Source organism: Orycteropus afer, unplaced genomic scaffold, assembly GCF_000298275.1.
Source record: "Orycteropus afer afer isolate SDZICR_OR568_19922 unplaced genomic scaffold, OryAfe1.0 scaffold00054, whole genome shotgun sequence".
Classification (NCBI taxonomy): Eukaryota; Metazoa; Chordata; class Mammalia; order Tubulidentata; family Orycteropodidae; genus Orycteropus; species Orycteropus afer.
The window spans coordinates 4,946,151-4,962,668 of record NW_006921641.1 but is presented as its reverse complement, the minus strand read 5'-3'; the positions used below and the strand labels follow the sequence as shown (position 1 = coordinate 4,962,668).

The following is a 16,518-nucleotide window of genomic DNA, read 5'->3' as shown; positions in this document are numbered from 1 at the left end:
GAAAGATGGGGAGGCCTTCAACGAGATGGATTGATACGGTGGCTGTGATGATGGGCTCAAGCATAGCAGGGATTGTGGGGCTGGCACGGGATCAGGCAGTGTTTCGTTCTGCTGTGCATGGGGTCACTATGAGTCGGAAACGACTCCACGGCACTTAACAACAACAACAACAAATCACTATGGAAGTAGATTGCCCCTTCTTCCTTCCGAGGAGTGGATGGTGGATTTGAACCACTAGCCTTCTGGTTAGCAGTCAAGTGCCTTTGGCACTACGCTACCATGGCAAGGATTTAAAAAGCAGAATGGGAAGCGCCCAAAGTTCTAGAATCTAGTTGCCAGGCTTCGTGAAAATCACTAGGTTGACAATTTGTATTCTATTGTTGTTGTTGTTATGTGCCGTCGAGTCTGTGTTGCCCCTCTGGGTTGTTCAGGGACCTCCATTAGAGTGTTCTCCTTGGCCTTTCTGGGGTTCCTCACCCATTCATTCCCAGAGTAATGTGGAATACATGATTGATACATTTAAGAGCAGCACCTCCCAAAGGATATGTACCTCTCAGCCTTTTTCTCATTCTGCTTTCTTTCCAGAAGAGGCACCATTAAGAATGACCTGTGGTTGTACGGCCATGCTTGTTGCTGAGTATTTTTGAGATACAGTATTGGGAGGCCCACTCCAAACCAGCTTTACTATGGATAGGAATGGTAACTTCCATTTTCCTGATTCCTGTTTCCATTTCTCACCTGTTTCTGAACTTGGGTTAGGTCTTTCTAACTCACGTGTCATTTATTGGCACCCCTTCAAGCCCCACCATGGCGTGTCATCTGCCTTCTATCCCAGCACAGTTCTTCCCATGCACTCTCAAACACAGACAGGCATCAGTGTATCAGCTGCATGGCTGTAGTATTCCTCAAGCCCACATGCCCCAGAATTTGTATTTATTTTCTCATCTGCTCCAGGCTTTTCAGACTAACATTGCCATCACTCAACTGTCATATTAGAGTGACAGGCAGACAATGATGATTCTTTCCTACTTTCTTCCTGGAAGGCAAGCCTCAGGTATTGTCCTTCTTTTCTATCTCCCATAGGACCTAGCATAGCTCTGAGCATGTAGGAGTCTGACTAAAGAATCAGAAGACCTAGGTTCAAACCCTGATCACCCCCTTCCTTCTTATGTGACTTCATACATGTCATATCGTCAATTTGGATCCCTGTGTCCTTACCTTTTTTTTTCTTTTTAACTGGTATTAAATTAAATTAAAAGTGAGCAGAAGTTTTTCTTCAATGTGGTAAAAGTGAAATGGTCATTTCAAGAGCTTGTTTACATTTTTGGCAAACAAAGCTATATATTTTTCAGATGTGTTTATGATGTCATCCACTTTAGAATGTAAACTCTAAGACTTCTACTATTTCCTATATGGTTCAAATAAAGGACTTGTAACACAAGACTTTTCATAAAACGATGTTTACTAACAGGTCCTTGCCAGAACATAACAGAAATTTTCTAAAGTATACCCATTGCTATGCTATAAAATTTAACATAAATTTTTATTACAGAATTACCAGGATACTAAATATAAAACTATATCAGCCACAGTTTTCTAAGTTAAGGGTTAGCAAACTACAGCTCACAGTCATATGCAGCCCATAGCCTGTTTCTGTAAATAAAGTTTTATTGGAATACAAACACATTCATTTGTTAACATATTGTCTGTAGCTGCTTTCACACTACAACAGCAGAGTTGAATAGTTGCAACAGAGACTATAAGGCTGTAAAGCCTAAAATATTACCTATTGGGCTTTCTGCAGAAAAAATTTATTGATTTCCATTCTAAAAAAAAATCCTTCAGTTAATTAACTAATTTTATTATGGTTGGATGAATTTTCATAGAGAAAATTAGTTTTCCTTTCAACAATGTATACACTTTTTGTTTTGTGACAATAGTTGCATTCCCCTCAATGTAATAGCACTCTTGCCACTTCTCCCCTGGGTTGCCCATTTCAAGTCATCCTTCTTTCCTGTCCCTTCCATATTCTGAGCTTTGTTTTTGAGCAAATGCTGCTCTTTTGTCCCCATGTGGTTGATTGTTCTGAGAATTATGTTCCTCACAGGTATTATTATTCACTGTATATGTCTGTCTATTGTTTGGCTGAAAGTGATCCCTGAGGGTGTGTTCAGTTCCAAGATCGAAGAGTCATTGGCTCAGGGGTCCACCAGTCTCTATCAGACCAGTAAGTCTGGTTTTGTTTTGTTTTTTTTTTTTTGGGGGGGGGTCTTTTTTTTTTTTTAATCTTCAGTTAGTCTTAATTTATCAAAATTTTGCCTCATGCACATCCTTACCACATGATTAAGTGACCACAAGAATGTTACTTATCCTGTCTAAGATTCTCTTTCTAATCTGTAAGAAGAGATTTGTCTAGATGTTTCCAAAATCAGTATTAATTGTCATTTTGATTCTCAGCCAATGAGTAGTTTTCTTAGTGAGGGTTGATTACTTCTGAATGCTTGAGACATCTGTACCCCTTATGAGATAGGAGAAGCATTGGCAAGGGCTTATCAGTAGACTTGAGTTTCAGTTCTGGCTTTGCCCCTAACTGAGTCAACCTCTTTGTGATTTGCTTCTGTAAAATGAAGGGGCTGGTCCAATGAAGTCCAAGTTTCCTTAGAACAGATCATTATGATCCAGTGGGTGAAGTCCCTCATGGAAGGCCACAAGGCAACTATGAAAATTCAAGGAATGGAATCATACCTGGGTTTTACAGAGGAGAAGGCAGTCAGTGAAGGCTTCTTGGAGGAAGTGATGCCTGACCTGAAACTTAAAAGTATATGGAGGAATTTATACTAGTGGCTAATGAATTGACCAGTAAAGCAAAAAAGTGCCCTATTTCATTCAGGTGATGAGGAAAATGTCTTCTTTTTCAGAATCTAAACTCCAGGAAAAATTCTTCTAAATTCAGACTGTAATGAGTGCATCACACTTTTCCTGGATGCATTTCATGGACACACACAGTGCATGACAATTTTTCACAAGTTTTGGAAAACATATTTGTTTTTTTATTTGTATCCCATTGTCAAAGTAGCATCTTAGTTTTGAAAAAGCCTTTGGCTTCCACAATCATTGGTGGCATCCAGCAGCAAGTCTTCGTGAAAAGCTAAAAATCAATCAGAGAGTGGGCCCAAAGAACCAGTGCAGGGCTGTGATCAAGGTCAGCAAGAGGTGAAAAAACTCTGACTTCAAATAACTTTGGCCGTAGGATTAAGCTACATGCTTAGATGGCATTTTCATGTGAGTGAACAATTCAAACATCCACAACAATAGATTTTGAAGGGAAGCGAACTATTCGAGTTGGCATAGCTATGCAACCTCAGCAATCATGACTCCTAAGTAATCTCTATCATTGTTGTTGTCAGCTGCCGTGGAGTCAGCTCCAAACTCATGGTGATCCCACGTACAATGGAACAAAATGCTGCTCAGTCCTGCACCCCTCATGATCAGACTTACCCATTAATTCTAACTGCCTGTATTGATGCTACAGGAGCTCTGGTAGCATAGTGCCTAAGGCATTTGACTGCTAACCAGAAGGTTGGTGGTTCAAACCCACCAGCCACTCCTCAGAAGGAAGATGGGACAATCTACTTTCATAGTGATAGCACCTCAGAAACCAAAGGAGGGATCACTATAAGTCAGATCTGACTAGACGGCACATAACAACAACACCAAAGTTTAGTAAATGACAACTATGTTCCAGCACATTTTCTAGGCACTGGGAATATAGCCATGAAAGAACTTAAACAAAAGCCCTTGCCCTCTTGGAACTTTACATTCTACTATATCATCCTTTCACTGAGAAAAGTGCAATGAGTTTTAACTTCTCTCTGATGGCATATATTGCTATTCTGAAAAGTTCCCAAAGGACATTTTGCTAAAGGGCCCGAGCCAAATTGAGCCATCCTTCCTCCTGAGTTCTGTTCCTCCATCTTATCCTCTGTGTCAAAGCAATGCACAGGAGAGAGTAAAGTAAAAGCAATTTGATGTCAAATGACTCCAAAAACCTCAAAGCAGGTATGTATCAAGACATCAGAAAGTGCTCATAGCCTTTGACCCACTTCCAGGAATCCTGACTAAGGAAACAGCCTTAACTCTCTAAAGAGAATTTAGGTGCAAAAATGTGCATCATGGTGCTGCAAGAGGGTGGGCCTGGGGAAGTGCCCCTACAGCTGATCACTGATCAGGCTTGGATCAGCTTAGTGGCACTGAGAGGCCTGCACTTGACTTTGTCAGTAATATTGGGGCCACAGGGTACTATTGGGCACTGTCCTGCCTCCAGTGCCACTGAAACCAAGCGGATCTTTGGCGCTGTGCATGGGCAGATCCAGAGAGGAACTCCTGCAGCAGATCACGGAGCTGAGCAATTGTCTTGGGTTGGCTTTTTGGCACTGAGGGGCCTCGGGAGCAGGGTTTTTGCATGTGTCTGAGCCTGGCGGAAAGTGGCAACCCCCTAACAACTAGAGTTTTTGCTGAACTGGAGCTGCGGGCCTGTGAATAACAGTAAAATGTCATCAGCAGCAGCCTACTCAAAGCCCTAGAAACTGTCTGAAGCAATGGGGAGCTTTTCTTCTTCCTCTCTTCCACTGTCACCTTCTCTGCCAATAACCTCACTCATCCAATAGAAGAAACCACAATCAGCTACCATAATACTTCCTGGTTCAAATTCTAAACCCTCTTTATGACAAACAGAAACCCATATCCACATTCCACACAGTGATTCCACCATCACAAAGAAAACTGCAATGCAACCCAGCACACCTGAATTAATAACTAAAAAAATAAAATACACCAGCTTCACCTTTTCAAAATGTTAAATCATAAAACCAAGAAGAAACAAAGCAATTCATAACCAATAATTAAAGACAATCTCAAAATGTCTAGGAAACAACAGGCAACCTCAAATCAAACAAACAAAACAACAACAAAAAAAAAAACAGGACAAGGCATTAGAAGCAAAACCACAAACAAAGGTCTCATTAAACATGGAGGAAGAGGAGGAAATAGAATTATCTGAGAAGGAATTTAGAAGATATGTTTATAGAGCTTCACACGACCCTAAGGAAACCCCAAACAGAAGCAAGGAAAACACAGACAGTTCCCTGGAAGAACTCAGGAAAATCATTCAAGGACAAATTAACTAGATTAATGCACAATCAGAACTCATACAAAAACAGCAGTTAGAAATCCAGACGATGAATACCAAAATTACAGAATTATGCAATACAGTAGAAGCACAAAAAGTAGGCTAGAACTGGCTGAAGAACGCATATCCCAACTAGAAGACAAATCTCTGGACATCAGCCTGTATGAAGAAAACTCAGATCAAAGATTTAAGAGAAATGAAGAGAACTTAAGAATTATATGGGATGACATAAAAAAAAAAAAAAAAAAAAAACCATAAGACTCATTGGAATTCCAGAACAAGAAGAGGTGAAAAAACAACTGAGAAAATTGTGGAAGACCTGCTAACAGAAAACTTCTCCCATATCATGAAGGAAGAAAAGATATTTGTCCAAGAAGCTCATAGGACTCCACACAAGATAGATGCCAAGAGAGAAACACTGAGGTATATTATAATCAAACTCTCCAAAACCAAAGACAAAGAAAAAATTTTGAGAGCTGCCCAGGACAAAAGGAATATTACTTATAATAATCAAACAGTTATGCTGAGCTCCAATTACTCAGCAGAAACCATGCAGGCAAGAAGGCAATGGGATGGCATATATAAAACACTGAAGGAAAAGAACTTCCAACCAAGAATCCTATATCCAGCCAAATTACCCATCAAATATGAGGGCAAAATCAAGGCATTCTCAGACAAATAGTAATTAAGGCATTTTGTGAAAACCAGACCAACCCTATAAGAAATGCTTAAGCACATCCTTCCAATAGAGAACCTACAACAGAGATCAACAAAATCAGGATATGTGGCATCAACACTAAAACCAAATGAAATATAGAAACTCAAAATAAGCCCATAAAATAGTATACACTAAAAACCAAGGAAGTCAATCAGCACAACTAATCTATTAGAGGAAATAAAACTTCTAGATACAAACTTTCATATGGAGAGGAAAACAGGACAACGTCTTCACAGAACACACTGTTCTAAAAATGTAGAGACAAGAATGTACTCCAAGGTAGCCACAGAGAAAATTAACAATCCTCCTAAGCAAATCCTGAAGGATGGAAAACATATGGGTTTAATAAGCACAAAAGCAACAATAAAGAAGAAAAGAGAGGAAGTGTGAGGCAACAAACTGAACTCAGCACAGAAAAGTATATGGACCAAGGAAATACCAACAGCACAACAAAAAACATAGTAAAATGACAGCAATCAATTCATACCTATCACTAATTACACTCAATGTGAATGGACTAAATGCACCAATCAAGAGAAAGAGAATAGCAGACTGGATAAGAAAAGAAGACCCATTGATATGCTGCCTACAAGAGACCCACCTTAGACACAAAGATAAAAACAAATTAAAAGTTAAGGAATTGAAAAAATATATATACCAAGCCAATGGTAACCAAAAAAGAACAGGAGTGGTAATATTAACTTCTGATAAAATAGACATTAAGGTGAAAAACATCATAAGAGACAAAGAAGGGCATTATATGATGCTGAAAGAGTCAATTGATAAAGAAGACGTTATGATAATAAATATTTATGCACCCAATGAAAGTGCTCCAAAATACATGAAGCAAATATTAACTGAATTGAAAGGGACAATAGACAACTCTGCAATAGTAGTAGGAGACTTTAACACACCATTTTCAAAGAGGGACAGGTCAACTAGAAAAAAACTCAACAAAGATACAGAACTCAACAATACAATCAAACAACTTGACTTCATAGACATATACAGAGCATTTCACCCAACAAAAACACAATTCACATTCTTCTCCAGTGCACATGGATCCTTCTGCAGAATAGACCATATGTTAAGACATAAAACAAGTCTCAATAAATTCTAAAGCATTGAAATACTGAAAATCATCTTCTTGGACCACAATGCTATAAAATTAGAAATTAATAACAGGAAGAGCAAGGAAAAAACATCAAACATATGTAAGCTGAACAATTCACTGCTCAAAAACTACTGGGTAACAGAATAGATAAAAACTGAAATAAAAAAAAAATTCCTAGAAACAAATGAAAATGAAGATACATCATACCAAAACCTATGGGACACACCAAAAGCAGTCCTCAGAGGGCGGTTTACAGCAATAAATGCATACCTCCAAAAAGAGGAAAGAAAAAAATCTACACTCTAACTCATCAACTCCAACAACTGGAAGTAGAACAACAGAAGACTCCTACAGTATATAGAAGCAAGGAAATAATAAAGATCAGAGCAGAAATAAATGAAACAGGAAAAAAAAAAAAAAAACCCACAGAGAAAAATCAACAAAACAAAAAGCTGGTTCTTCAAAAAGATTAATAAAATGGATAAACCATTGGCAGATCTAACAGAAGAAAAGAAAGAGAAGATCCAGACCACAAGAATTGTAAATGAAAAGGGTGTCATCACAACAGAACCAACTGAAATAAAAAAGATACTGACAGAATATCATGAAAAATTGTACTCCAACAGATTTGAGAACCTAGAAGAGATGGACAAGTTTCTAGAATCACAAAACCTACCAAAACTATCCCACTCAGAGATAGAATACTTGAACAGACCTATAACAATAGCAGAAATTGAACAGGTCATAAAAAAAAATTTCCACAAATTAAAGTCCTGGCCCTGATGGCTTCACTGGAGAATTTTATTAAATATTCAGAGAAGAGTTGACACCTATGCTACTCAATCTATTCCAGAACGTAGAAAAAGATGGAATACTCCCAAACTCATTTTATGAAGCAAGCATAACACCAATACCAAAACCAGGGAAAGACAACACTAGAAAGGAAAACTACAGACCAATATCCCTCATGAACATAGATGCAAAAATCTTTAACAAAATCCTAGCCAACAGAATCCAACAACATATCAAAAAACTAATATACCCAGACCAAGTGGGATTCATACCAGGTTTACAAGGGTGTTTCAACATCAGAGTATCAACCAATGTAATCCACCACATAAACAAAACAAAAAAAAAGAGCCATATGATTATATCAATTGATGTAGAAAAGGCATTAGATAAAATCCAACATCCATTCCTGTCCAGAACTCTTGGCAAAATAGGGATAGAAGGGAAATTCCTCAACATAGTAAAGGTATATATGCAAAGCCAATGGCTGACATCATTATTAATGGAGAAAGACTCAAGGCATTACCCTTATAAATGGGAACCAGACAGGAATGCCTTCTATCACCACATCTATTTAACATTGTATTGGAAGTCCTGGTCAGGGCAATAAGGCAAGAAAGAGAAATAAAAGGCATATAAATTGGCAAAGAAAACTAAAACTATCTCTATTTGCAGATGATATGATCCTGTACATAGAAAACCCAAGGGACTCAGTGAAAAAAAAAAAAAAAAAACCTACTGGGACAAATAGAGAGGTTCAGCAAACTGGCAGGATACAAGGTCAACATACAAAAATCAGTTGGATTCCTCTACAGCAACAAAGATTCCTCTCATAAATAAATAAGGGAAGCAATATCATTTACAATAGCTACTAGAAAGATAAAATATCTAGGAATAAACTTCACCAGAAACACAAAAGACCTATACAAAGAAAACTATAAAACACTGCTACAAGAGACAACAAGGGCACTACATATATGGAAGAATTTACCTTGTTCATGGATAGGTAGACTGAATATTGTGAAAATGTCAATACTACCTAAAGCAATCTATACATTTAATGCAATCCTGATCCAGATTCAACAAAATTTTTTAAGGATGTGGAAAAATCAATTACTAATTTCATATGGAAATGAAAGAGACCTCAGAAAACAAAGTGGGAGGTCTCACACTCCTGGACCTTAAGAACTACTTACTACACAGCCACAGTAGTCAAAACAGCATGGTATTGGTACAATGATAGACAGATAGACCAATGGAACAGAATCAAAAGTCCAGATATAGACCCATCTATCTATGGACAACTGATCTTTGACAAAGGCCCAAAACCCTTTAAATGGGGAAGAGACAGCCTTTTTAACAAATGGTGCTGGGAAAACTGGATATCCACCTGCAAAATAATGAAACAAGATCCATACCTCACCCCATACACAAAAACAAACTCAAGCTAGATCAAAGACTTAAATGTAAAACCCAAAACTATAAAATTCATCAAAGATAAAATAGGGGCAAATCTGAGAACCCTAATTTATGGCATAAATAGACTATCAAGCATAACCCAGAAGGTGCAGGAGGTAGAAGAGAAGCTAGATGACTGGGACCTTTTAAAAATTAAACTCTTGTGAGCATCAAGAAACTTCATCAAAAGGGTAAAAAAGAGAACCTACAGATTGGGAGAAAATATTTACCTATGACATATATGATGAAGTATTTATCTCCAAAATCTATAGGAAACTTCAACACCTCAGCACCAAAAAGACAAATAACCCAATTCACAAATGGGCAAAAGACTTGAACAGACACTTCACCAAAGGAGATATATAGGTAGCCAACAAGCACATGAGAAATTGCTCACAATCATTAATCATTTGTTGTTGTTATGTGCATCAAGTCAGACCCAACTCATAGCGACCCCTCCTTGGGTTTCCAAGGCAGTATCACTAAGGAAGTAGATTGCTCCATCTTCCTTCTGAGGAGTGGCTGGTGGATTTGAACTGCCAGCCTTCTGGTTAGCAGTCAAGTGCCTTAGGCACTACACTACCAGAGCTCATTAGAGAGATGCAAATCAGAACAATGAGATATCATCTCACCCCAGCAATAACAAAGTTCAATAGGTCAGAAAATAACAAATGCTGGCAAAGTTGCAGAGAGATTGGAACTCTTGTGCACTGCTGGTGGGATTGTAAAATGATACAACCATTGTGACAAACAGTATGGAGTTTCCTTAAAAACTGAAAATAGAAGTACCATTTGACCCAGCAATTCTATTACTAGGAATATATCCTAAAGAGGTGAGAGTAGTACACAAACAGACATATGTACACCTATGTTCATCGCAGCACAATTCACTATAGCAAAGAGATGGAAACAACCTAAATGCCCATCAACGGATGAGTTGATAAGCAAATTACGGTATATGCACACAATGGAATACTATGCCACATTAAAGAACAATGAGAGATACACAAATCATCTCACAACGTGGATGAACATGGAGGACATTATGCTGAGTGAAATAAGTCGATCACAGAAAGACAAGTACTGTATCAGTCCATTACTGTAAAAAGACAAAGAAGGGTTTGCTTGGGAAAGGGAATTCACTTTGTAGGTTACTGGGATGGGGAGGGAAGGGGTGGGATTGATTTCAGGCTGGTTGGGGCCCACATGGTGATGTGGGTAAAGGTAGGGATATATGGAAAGACTTTGTGACCACTGTGATAACATTGGGAAATGGGAAGACACTGAATTGTGCACATAAGAGATAGACGACTTATGCTAATACCAACCAATGTGTCCACAATACTGCATCACCATTAACACCAAACACCAGGCTACAGATAAAACACATAAACTCCTGAAAGGATCAGATGGGGGTCAGTGAACAGGAGTATACTCTAGACCAAGGATAGATTCAGCTGAGGCTAATCTTGCACAGACACCTGTGATACACAATACCTGCAGTCCTTACAGAAACAATAGAAGACAGACACAGAGTAATCCCTCACAGTCACCCAAACACTATGGGAGAGAGATCCAATAGATCTACCATCTCAGGACCATAGTACTGGGGGATGCCAGACTCAACTGGCACAACAAAATACATAAAAGCCTTGCTCCACATCCTACATTGGTGAGTAGCGACTGGGATCTTAAAAGCTTCCAAGCAGCCATCTAAGATGCAGCTAATGGTCTCCTAGTGTCAGAAGTGAAGAAGAATTCAAAAAGCAAGGGCATTTGGAAGCAGTCAGCTTCCAAATCTTGAGAGCACGATGGTTCTCAAGACCAGAAGAACTAGATGGTGCCTGGCCACCAATGCCAACCATTCAGGAAAGGATCAAATCTGGAGATCCTAGATAGAATGAGAAGAAAGACATGGAACAAAATCCAAAACCTCAATAATGACCAGAATTACTGGTGTGATGAAGTCTGATGAGACCCCCAATACTATGGCCCTGGAATACATTCTGCGCCTGGGGTAGAATTCACTCCCAGGGTCTGGCTCTCAGCTCAATAGTTAACAAGATGTACACACAGACCACTCAACCCAGGATGACACACCCACATAATCTATGGTAATGCATCCCTTTGAGCAATAGACCATGGGGCACCAGAGGACCAACATTCAAATTGAGGAAATACAGGACAAACAGGAATGCATAAATATGAGGGCATGGGTGGAGGGTTACAGGGTAGGGAGGGGAGGAGATTGGGTTGGGGTTGGACATGGTGAGTGGGGAGTGAAACTAAATGTACACATAATGTTGAATGTAAAACAAGCTCTTCAAATAATTTTTTTAAAAAAATGATATAGACAAAGATTCTACGGTATAGTGGGAAAATACTTATGATATAATGTTATGTTCCATGCCAGAGACCTGAGTGTGATTCCCAGCCAATGCACATCATGGTCAGTCACCACCCATCTGTCAGTGGGGGCTTGCATGTTGCTAGGATGCTGAACAGGTTTCAGTGGAGTTTCCAGGCTAAGAAAATGTAGGAAGAAAGGCCTGGCAACCTATTGTTGAAAAATCAGCTAATGAAAAACTCTATGGATCACAATGGTTCGACTGTAACTGCTCAGGAGGATGGCACAGGACCAGGCAGCAGTTTTGTTCCCTTCTGTATGGCGTTGCCATGATCACAGTGGATAACAACAGCAATTAAGCAGAACAAAAAAACTGTAGATTCTATATAGCAAGCATCCACAAAAACATCTATTAAGAAAAGGAAAAGACTTCATGGAAACATTCCAAAACATTAACAGTTAATATACTTCAGTGTTGAAATTATGGGCATTTTTCTGCTTTTGTGTTCTCCATTTCTTCTTTGGTGAATGTTCATTATTTTTATAATAAAAAATAATTTTAAGCCTAAATATAGTTTTAAAAGGCAAGGAAGAGGTAGCAAAAGCAAATAGAACGCAATGTATCATCATAGCCAACTGTCTGCATTAGAATCCTGACTCCTCAACTTCCCAGCTATCTGAATTTGGGCAAGTTATTTAACCTTTACTTGCTCCATTTTCCCACCTGTAAAATGGGAGTGATAATAGTGTCTACCGAAATGGGTTGGTACAAGGATTAATGTGTAATTCTGTGGAATGCTTAGCACAGGGCCTAATACCTATTACTTGATTAGTGATATCACATCCAATACTCCAGTGGCCTTAAAAAAAGAGACCAAATAAGGAGAAAGGTAAGCAAACATCATGTCCTGATGCCTCAGGAACAAGTAGCTCAGAGTTGTTCTTTCAGTGGGCAATTTTCCCTCAGGCAGAATCAATCCCAATACCCTTTACTAATGTTTTTAAATTTTCCCCTGAAGATAGATAGCCTGTAGACACTCATTTTATGAGTAATTTCTGAATGTACTGGTCATAATTTATTGTGCAAGGTGCCTTTGGTTGTAAAAGCAAGTCTAATAATTAGGTTAACAGGATTGTCAAAAAACACTAATCATTGTTTTAAGATAAAATGACCTCATAAAATATGGTTTATGGTGCTAACACACAGTACTTCATTTGAAAATAAAAGAGCTATTTGATACAGTTATATTTTTCTGTCTAATGGCTTGTCTCAACAACAGTGAAATCAAGAGCTGCTCTCTTCTAACGCACCCCATGATCCTTCTTTCTGTGCAAATTACACCACCTAAATCAGCATCTGCCTGAGAACCAAGAACAGAAGGTAGGAAGAGTTAGGAAAGAAGGAGGAATGGAAGCAGGAAACACAGAGGGGAAGTGGGATGAGCAATGTTACATTGTGGAGATTGCATTACATGACATGAAACCAAATGTGTATGAGTTATTGAATGGAAAACTGATTTGCTTTGTAAACCTTCATCCAAATCACAATAAACAGTAAAAATAGATATATATTTATTTTAAAAAAAGATTTATTTACTTCAAAAAATAAAATAAAATCAGAGCTAAATAAATAAATAAATATGTGTAAAATAAAGTGGGTGATAATTAGCCTTACGTGTTGTCCAAAATTGTTTTTTAGTAAATATCTGTTGAAAAGGCACCTACTTCTGAAATTTTAGTTCTTATTGTTTGCCAATATTTATCTTTTATAAAGAATGAGAATTTAGTTACGATTGCATAATATTAAATCTTGAGCAATAAAGACAACCTAGGCAATTTAAAAAAAAAGTGGTTCTGGTGGTGCATTGGTTAAAGCATTCAGCTGCTAACCGAAAGGTTGAAGGTTCAAAGCCATCAGCCCCTCTGCAAGAAAAAAGATGACGCAGTCTGCTTCCGTAAAGATTTACAGACTTGGAAACCCTATGGGACAGTTCCACTCTGTCCTATAGGATCTCTACAAGTCGAATGGCTGTGGGTTTGGGTTTGGTTTTGGTTAGATGATGAAAAGGGATTAGGAAAACTCTTTTGCTGAGGAGTTGGACTCATAGTGGCCCTAAAGGACTGAGTAGCACTGGCCCACAGCCTTTCCAAGATTGTTAATCTTTACAGAAACAGACTACCACATCTTTCTCTGCCAGAGCAGCTGGTGGGTTCAAACTCTGACCTTTTGGTTAGTAGGCAAATGCCTTAACCATTGCACCACCAGAGCTCCTTGAAATTTTTGTCTCTAACTTCCTCTCTCTTCCAAAATGAGACATCAGATTTCCCTGATGTGAGTAAGAAAATTGTCTTTTGGCTTCCAATGGTTGTTTTCATCCTAATTTTTAATTTAAATTTTCTTAATCATTTGACCCTAGAAATTCTGTACTCAACATACTCTGCTTCTGTTCACCTTTAGTTTGGTTTTGGCAATCTTTCTCTTTCAACAGGCTCTGTTCTCTCCTTGGGAGCTCTGTTCCTGGGATCTTGGTAAAGTCTGAGCATTGACACCTCTTGGAGGAACTCAGCTCAGACAGAGGGACTGATCACTTAGTCCTTTCGGATCTAAGGAGGTAGGTATGTAGAGCCCAAACCAGGATTTCAACCTTTCTCTTTCAATAGGCTCTGTTCTCTCTCTGTATGGAGAATCTACCTACTTCATGTAGTGAAAAGGACTAGAACCCCAGAGGGGCACAGCCTTGTATTGAATCTTGCCAGGCACTGACTAGCTGTATCCTCTTCATTCAGTCACATAACCTCACTCAGTCTCAGGTTCTTGGTCTATAAAGTGGGCGTAATATATACATATCTTACAAGGTTAAAATTGGAGCTAAATGAGAAAATAGATGCTAATGATTGAGCATGGCAGGCAACTTAATAAAATGTTCCCTTCCCTCTTCTCGTTGTGAGTCTTTATTGGGATTTTGCAATCATTCTCCAAATTCTGATATCTCTTGGTATCCTTCCTGTCTTTGCTTCCCAGACCAAAGGCACCAAAAGAAAAAAAAAAAAAAAAAAAAAAAAAACCACTCACTGCCTGGGAGCAGGATCGACTCATAGCGACCCCTCTTTGGGTTTCAGAGGTGGTATCACTACAGAAGTAGATTGCCCAACCTGCCTTCCCAGGAGTGGCTGATGGGTTTGAATCGCCAGCCTTCTGTTTAGCAGTCAAATGCCTTAGGCACTACGCCACCAGAGCTCCCGACCAAAGGCATAGGTTTACCGAAATTGAGATTTTTAGTTTAGAAGAACAATGGAGCTCTTAGTTAACTGTGACCCCCTCACAATTCAAATCCAGGGGAACTGGAAAGGTAGATGAATTGGTGATGAGTTCCGGCTGTGTGGGCAGGCTCTGAGAAGGGAGGCCCTGGCTGAGGGGCGGGGAGGTGCTCCCATCACCTTCTCTTTTCCCAGGTCGGAGTCCTAGTCTGGGCTCTACCCACCTCCCTCCTTAGATTCGCAAGGATTAAGTTGATCAGTCCCTCTGTCTGAGTTGAGTTTCGTGCAAGAGTTGCCAGCACTCAGACTTTCCCAAGATCCCGGAATCAGGCTGTTCCCAGCCTGCAAGGGAAAGGCGAAGGAAGAAAAAGAAGGCGGGGGCTTGAGACCACAGGTAACAGTGAACTGCGCGGAGTCACAGAGGAGACAATCCCGGCTGATGTTGTTGTTATGTGCCGTGGAGTCAGCCCTGACTCATAGCGACCCCTCCTTGGGTTTCCGAGGCAGTATCACTACGGAAGTAGGATTGCCCAACCTTCCTTCCGAGGAGTGGCTGGTGGGTTTGAACCGCCAGCCTTCTGGTTAGCAGTCAAGTGCCTTAGCCTCTATGCTACCAGAGCTCCCATCCCGGCTGATAGTGCTGCCCAACTTGAGCTTTGAAGCTCGTCTCCCGCTCCGGCTTGGCCTCTTCCCCTGGAGTAGATGATTTGGAGCACGCCTGGGAGGTGCGCGGGCCCGGGGGAGTAAGGTGGCGTTTGCTGGGTGGCCGCTTCCGGACCTGCCAGCGTCCCGCGCCCACCCCGGCACCCGCCAGGTGCTCGCAGCGAGCCCCAGAGCCGCGCACTTCGCAGCTGCGATCGCTGCACCCTCCTCGCTCCCTGAGTGCGCGCCGCGCTCCTGGACGCCAGCATCTGGAGCCGGCAGTGCGGCTCGCTCCGCGTACTGAGGAAAGCTCTACCTGTGGAAGTAATGCGCACAGAAGAAGCCCAGGAGCACCGTCCCAGGCGTGCCGAAGAGAGAGGAAGGCTGCTGGGCGAGGATTCCCACGGGCACCACAAACGAAGGCAGCTCCTGCAGGAACCAGGCAGCGCGGGCCGGCAGGCGTGCACCCACCGGCAACAGACTCTCCGAGTACTTCCCATAGCCCGCGGGCTGGCCGAAGTACAGGACCACTACCCCCAGGGCGGCCAAAGAGGCGCTGCCTGCCAGCACAGGGTTCTGTTGGCACCCAAACAGCATCGTGCTGTGCTTGCTCTCCGCCGGTGGCTGCCACCCGCGCTGAGGAGATCACGGCCCTACAGCCCCTTTATGGAGCACAAGACACCACCCCTTGTCCGCCTCTTGGATCTTGGCTCCCGCCCCTCCATCCTACCTCCCACCTTGGCTCTGCCAGTCCTGCGGCGATGTCCCTTACGTATGGATGGCGCTTCAGGAGGTAGCCGGGGCAAAGGGGAAGATGAGAGCTGTCAGGTGCCAAAAACGAGTCCGAGTCCACATGCTTTCAACCAGCCCATACCCCCGCCTCCCCTTGCCACCCTGTGCCCCGCCTTCCACTGGTTCTCCCTCTTAGGATGCCTGTAGGTGACTTGTTTCTTGCACAATAGCCTTTGATGCTACAACTTCTGGCACTAAAACAGCAGGATACA

General features: G+C 40.9%; 1 protein-coding gene across 1 annotated transcript in view; it reads right to left on the bottom strand.

The window, feature by feature from the left end:
* SRD5A2 (steroid 5 alpha-reductase 2) overlaps window positions 1-16,111 on the bottom strand; it is a 77,089-nt gene extending 60,978 nt beyond the window's left edge. The window contains exon 1 of the mRNA XM_007938804.1: window positions 15,831-16,111. Within this exon, the coding sequence (XP_007936995.1) occupies window positions 15,831-16,111 (281 nt within the window). The remainder of the gene's footprint in view (window positions 1-15,830) is intronic.
* Between the last annotated feature and the right edge of the window lie 407 nt (window positions 16,112-16,518).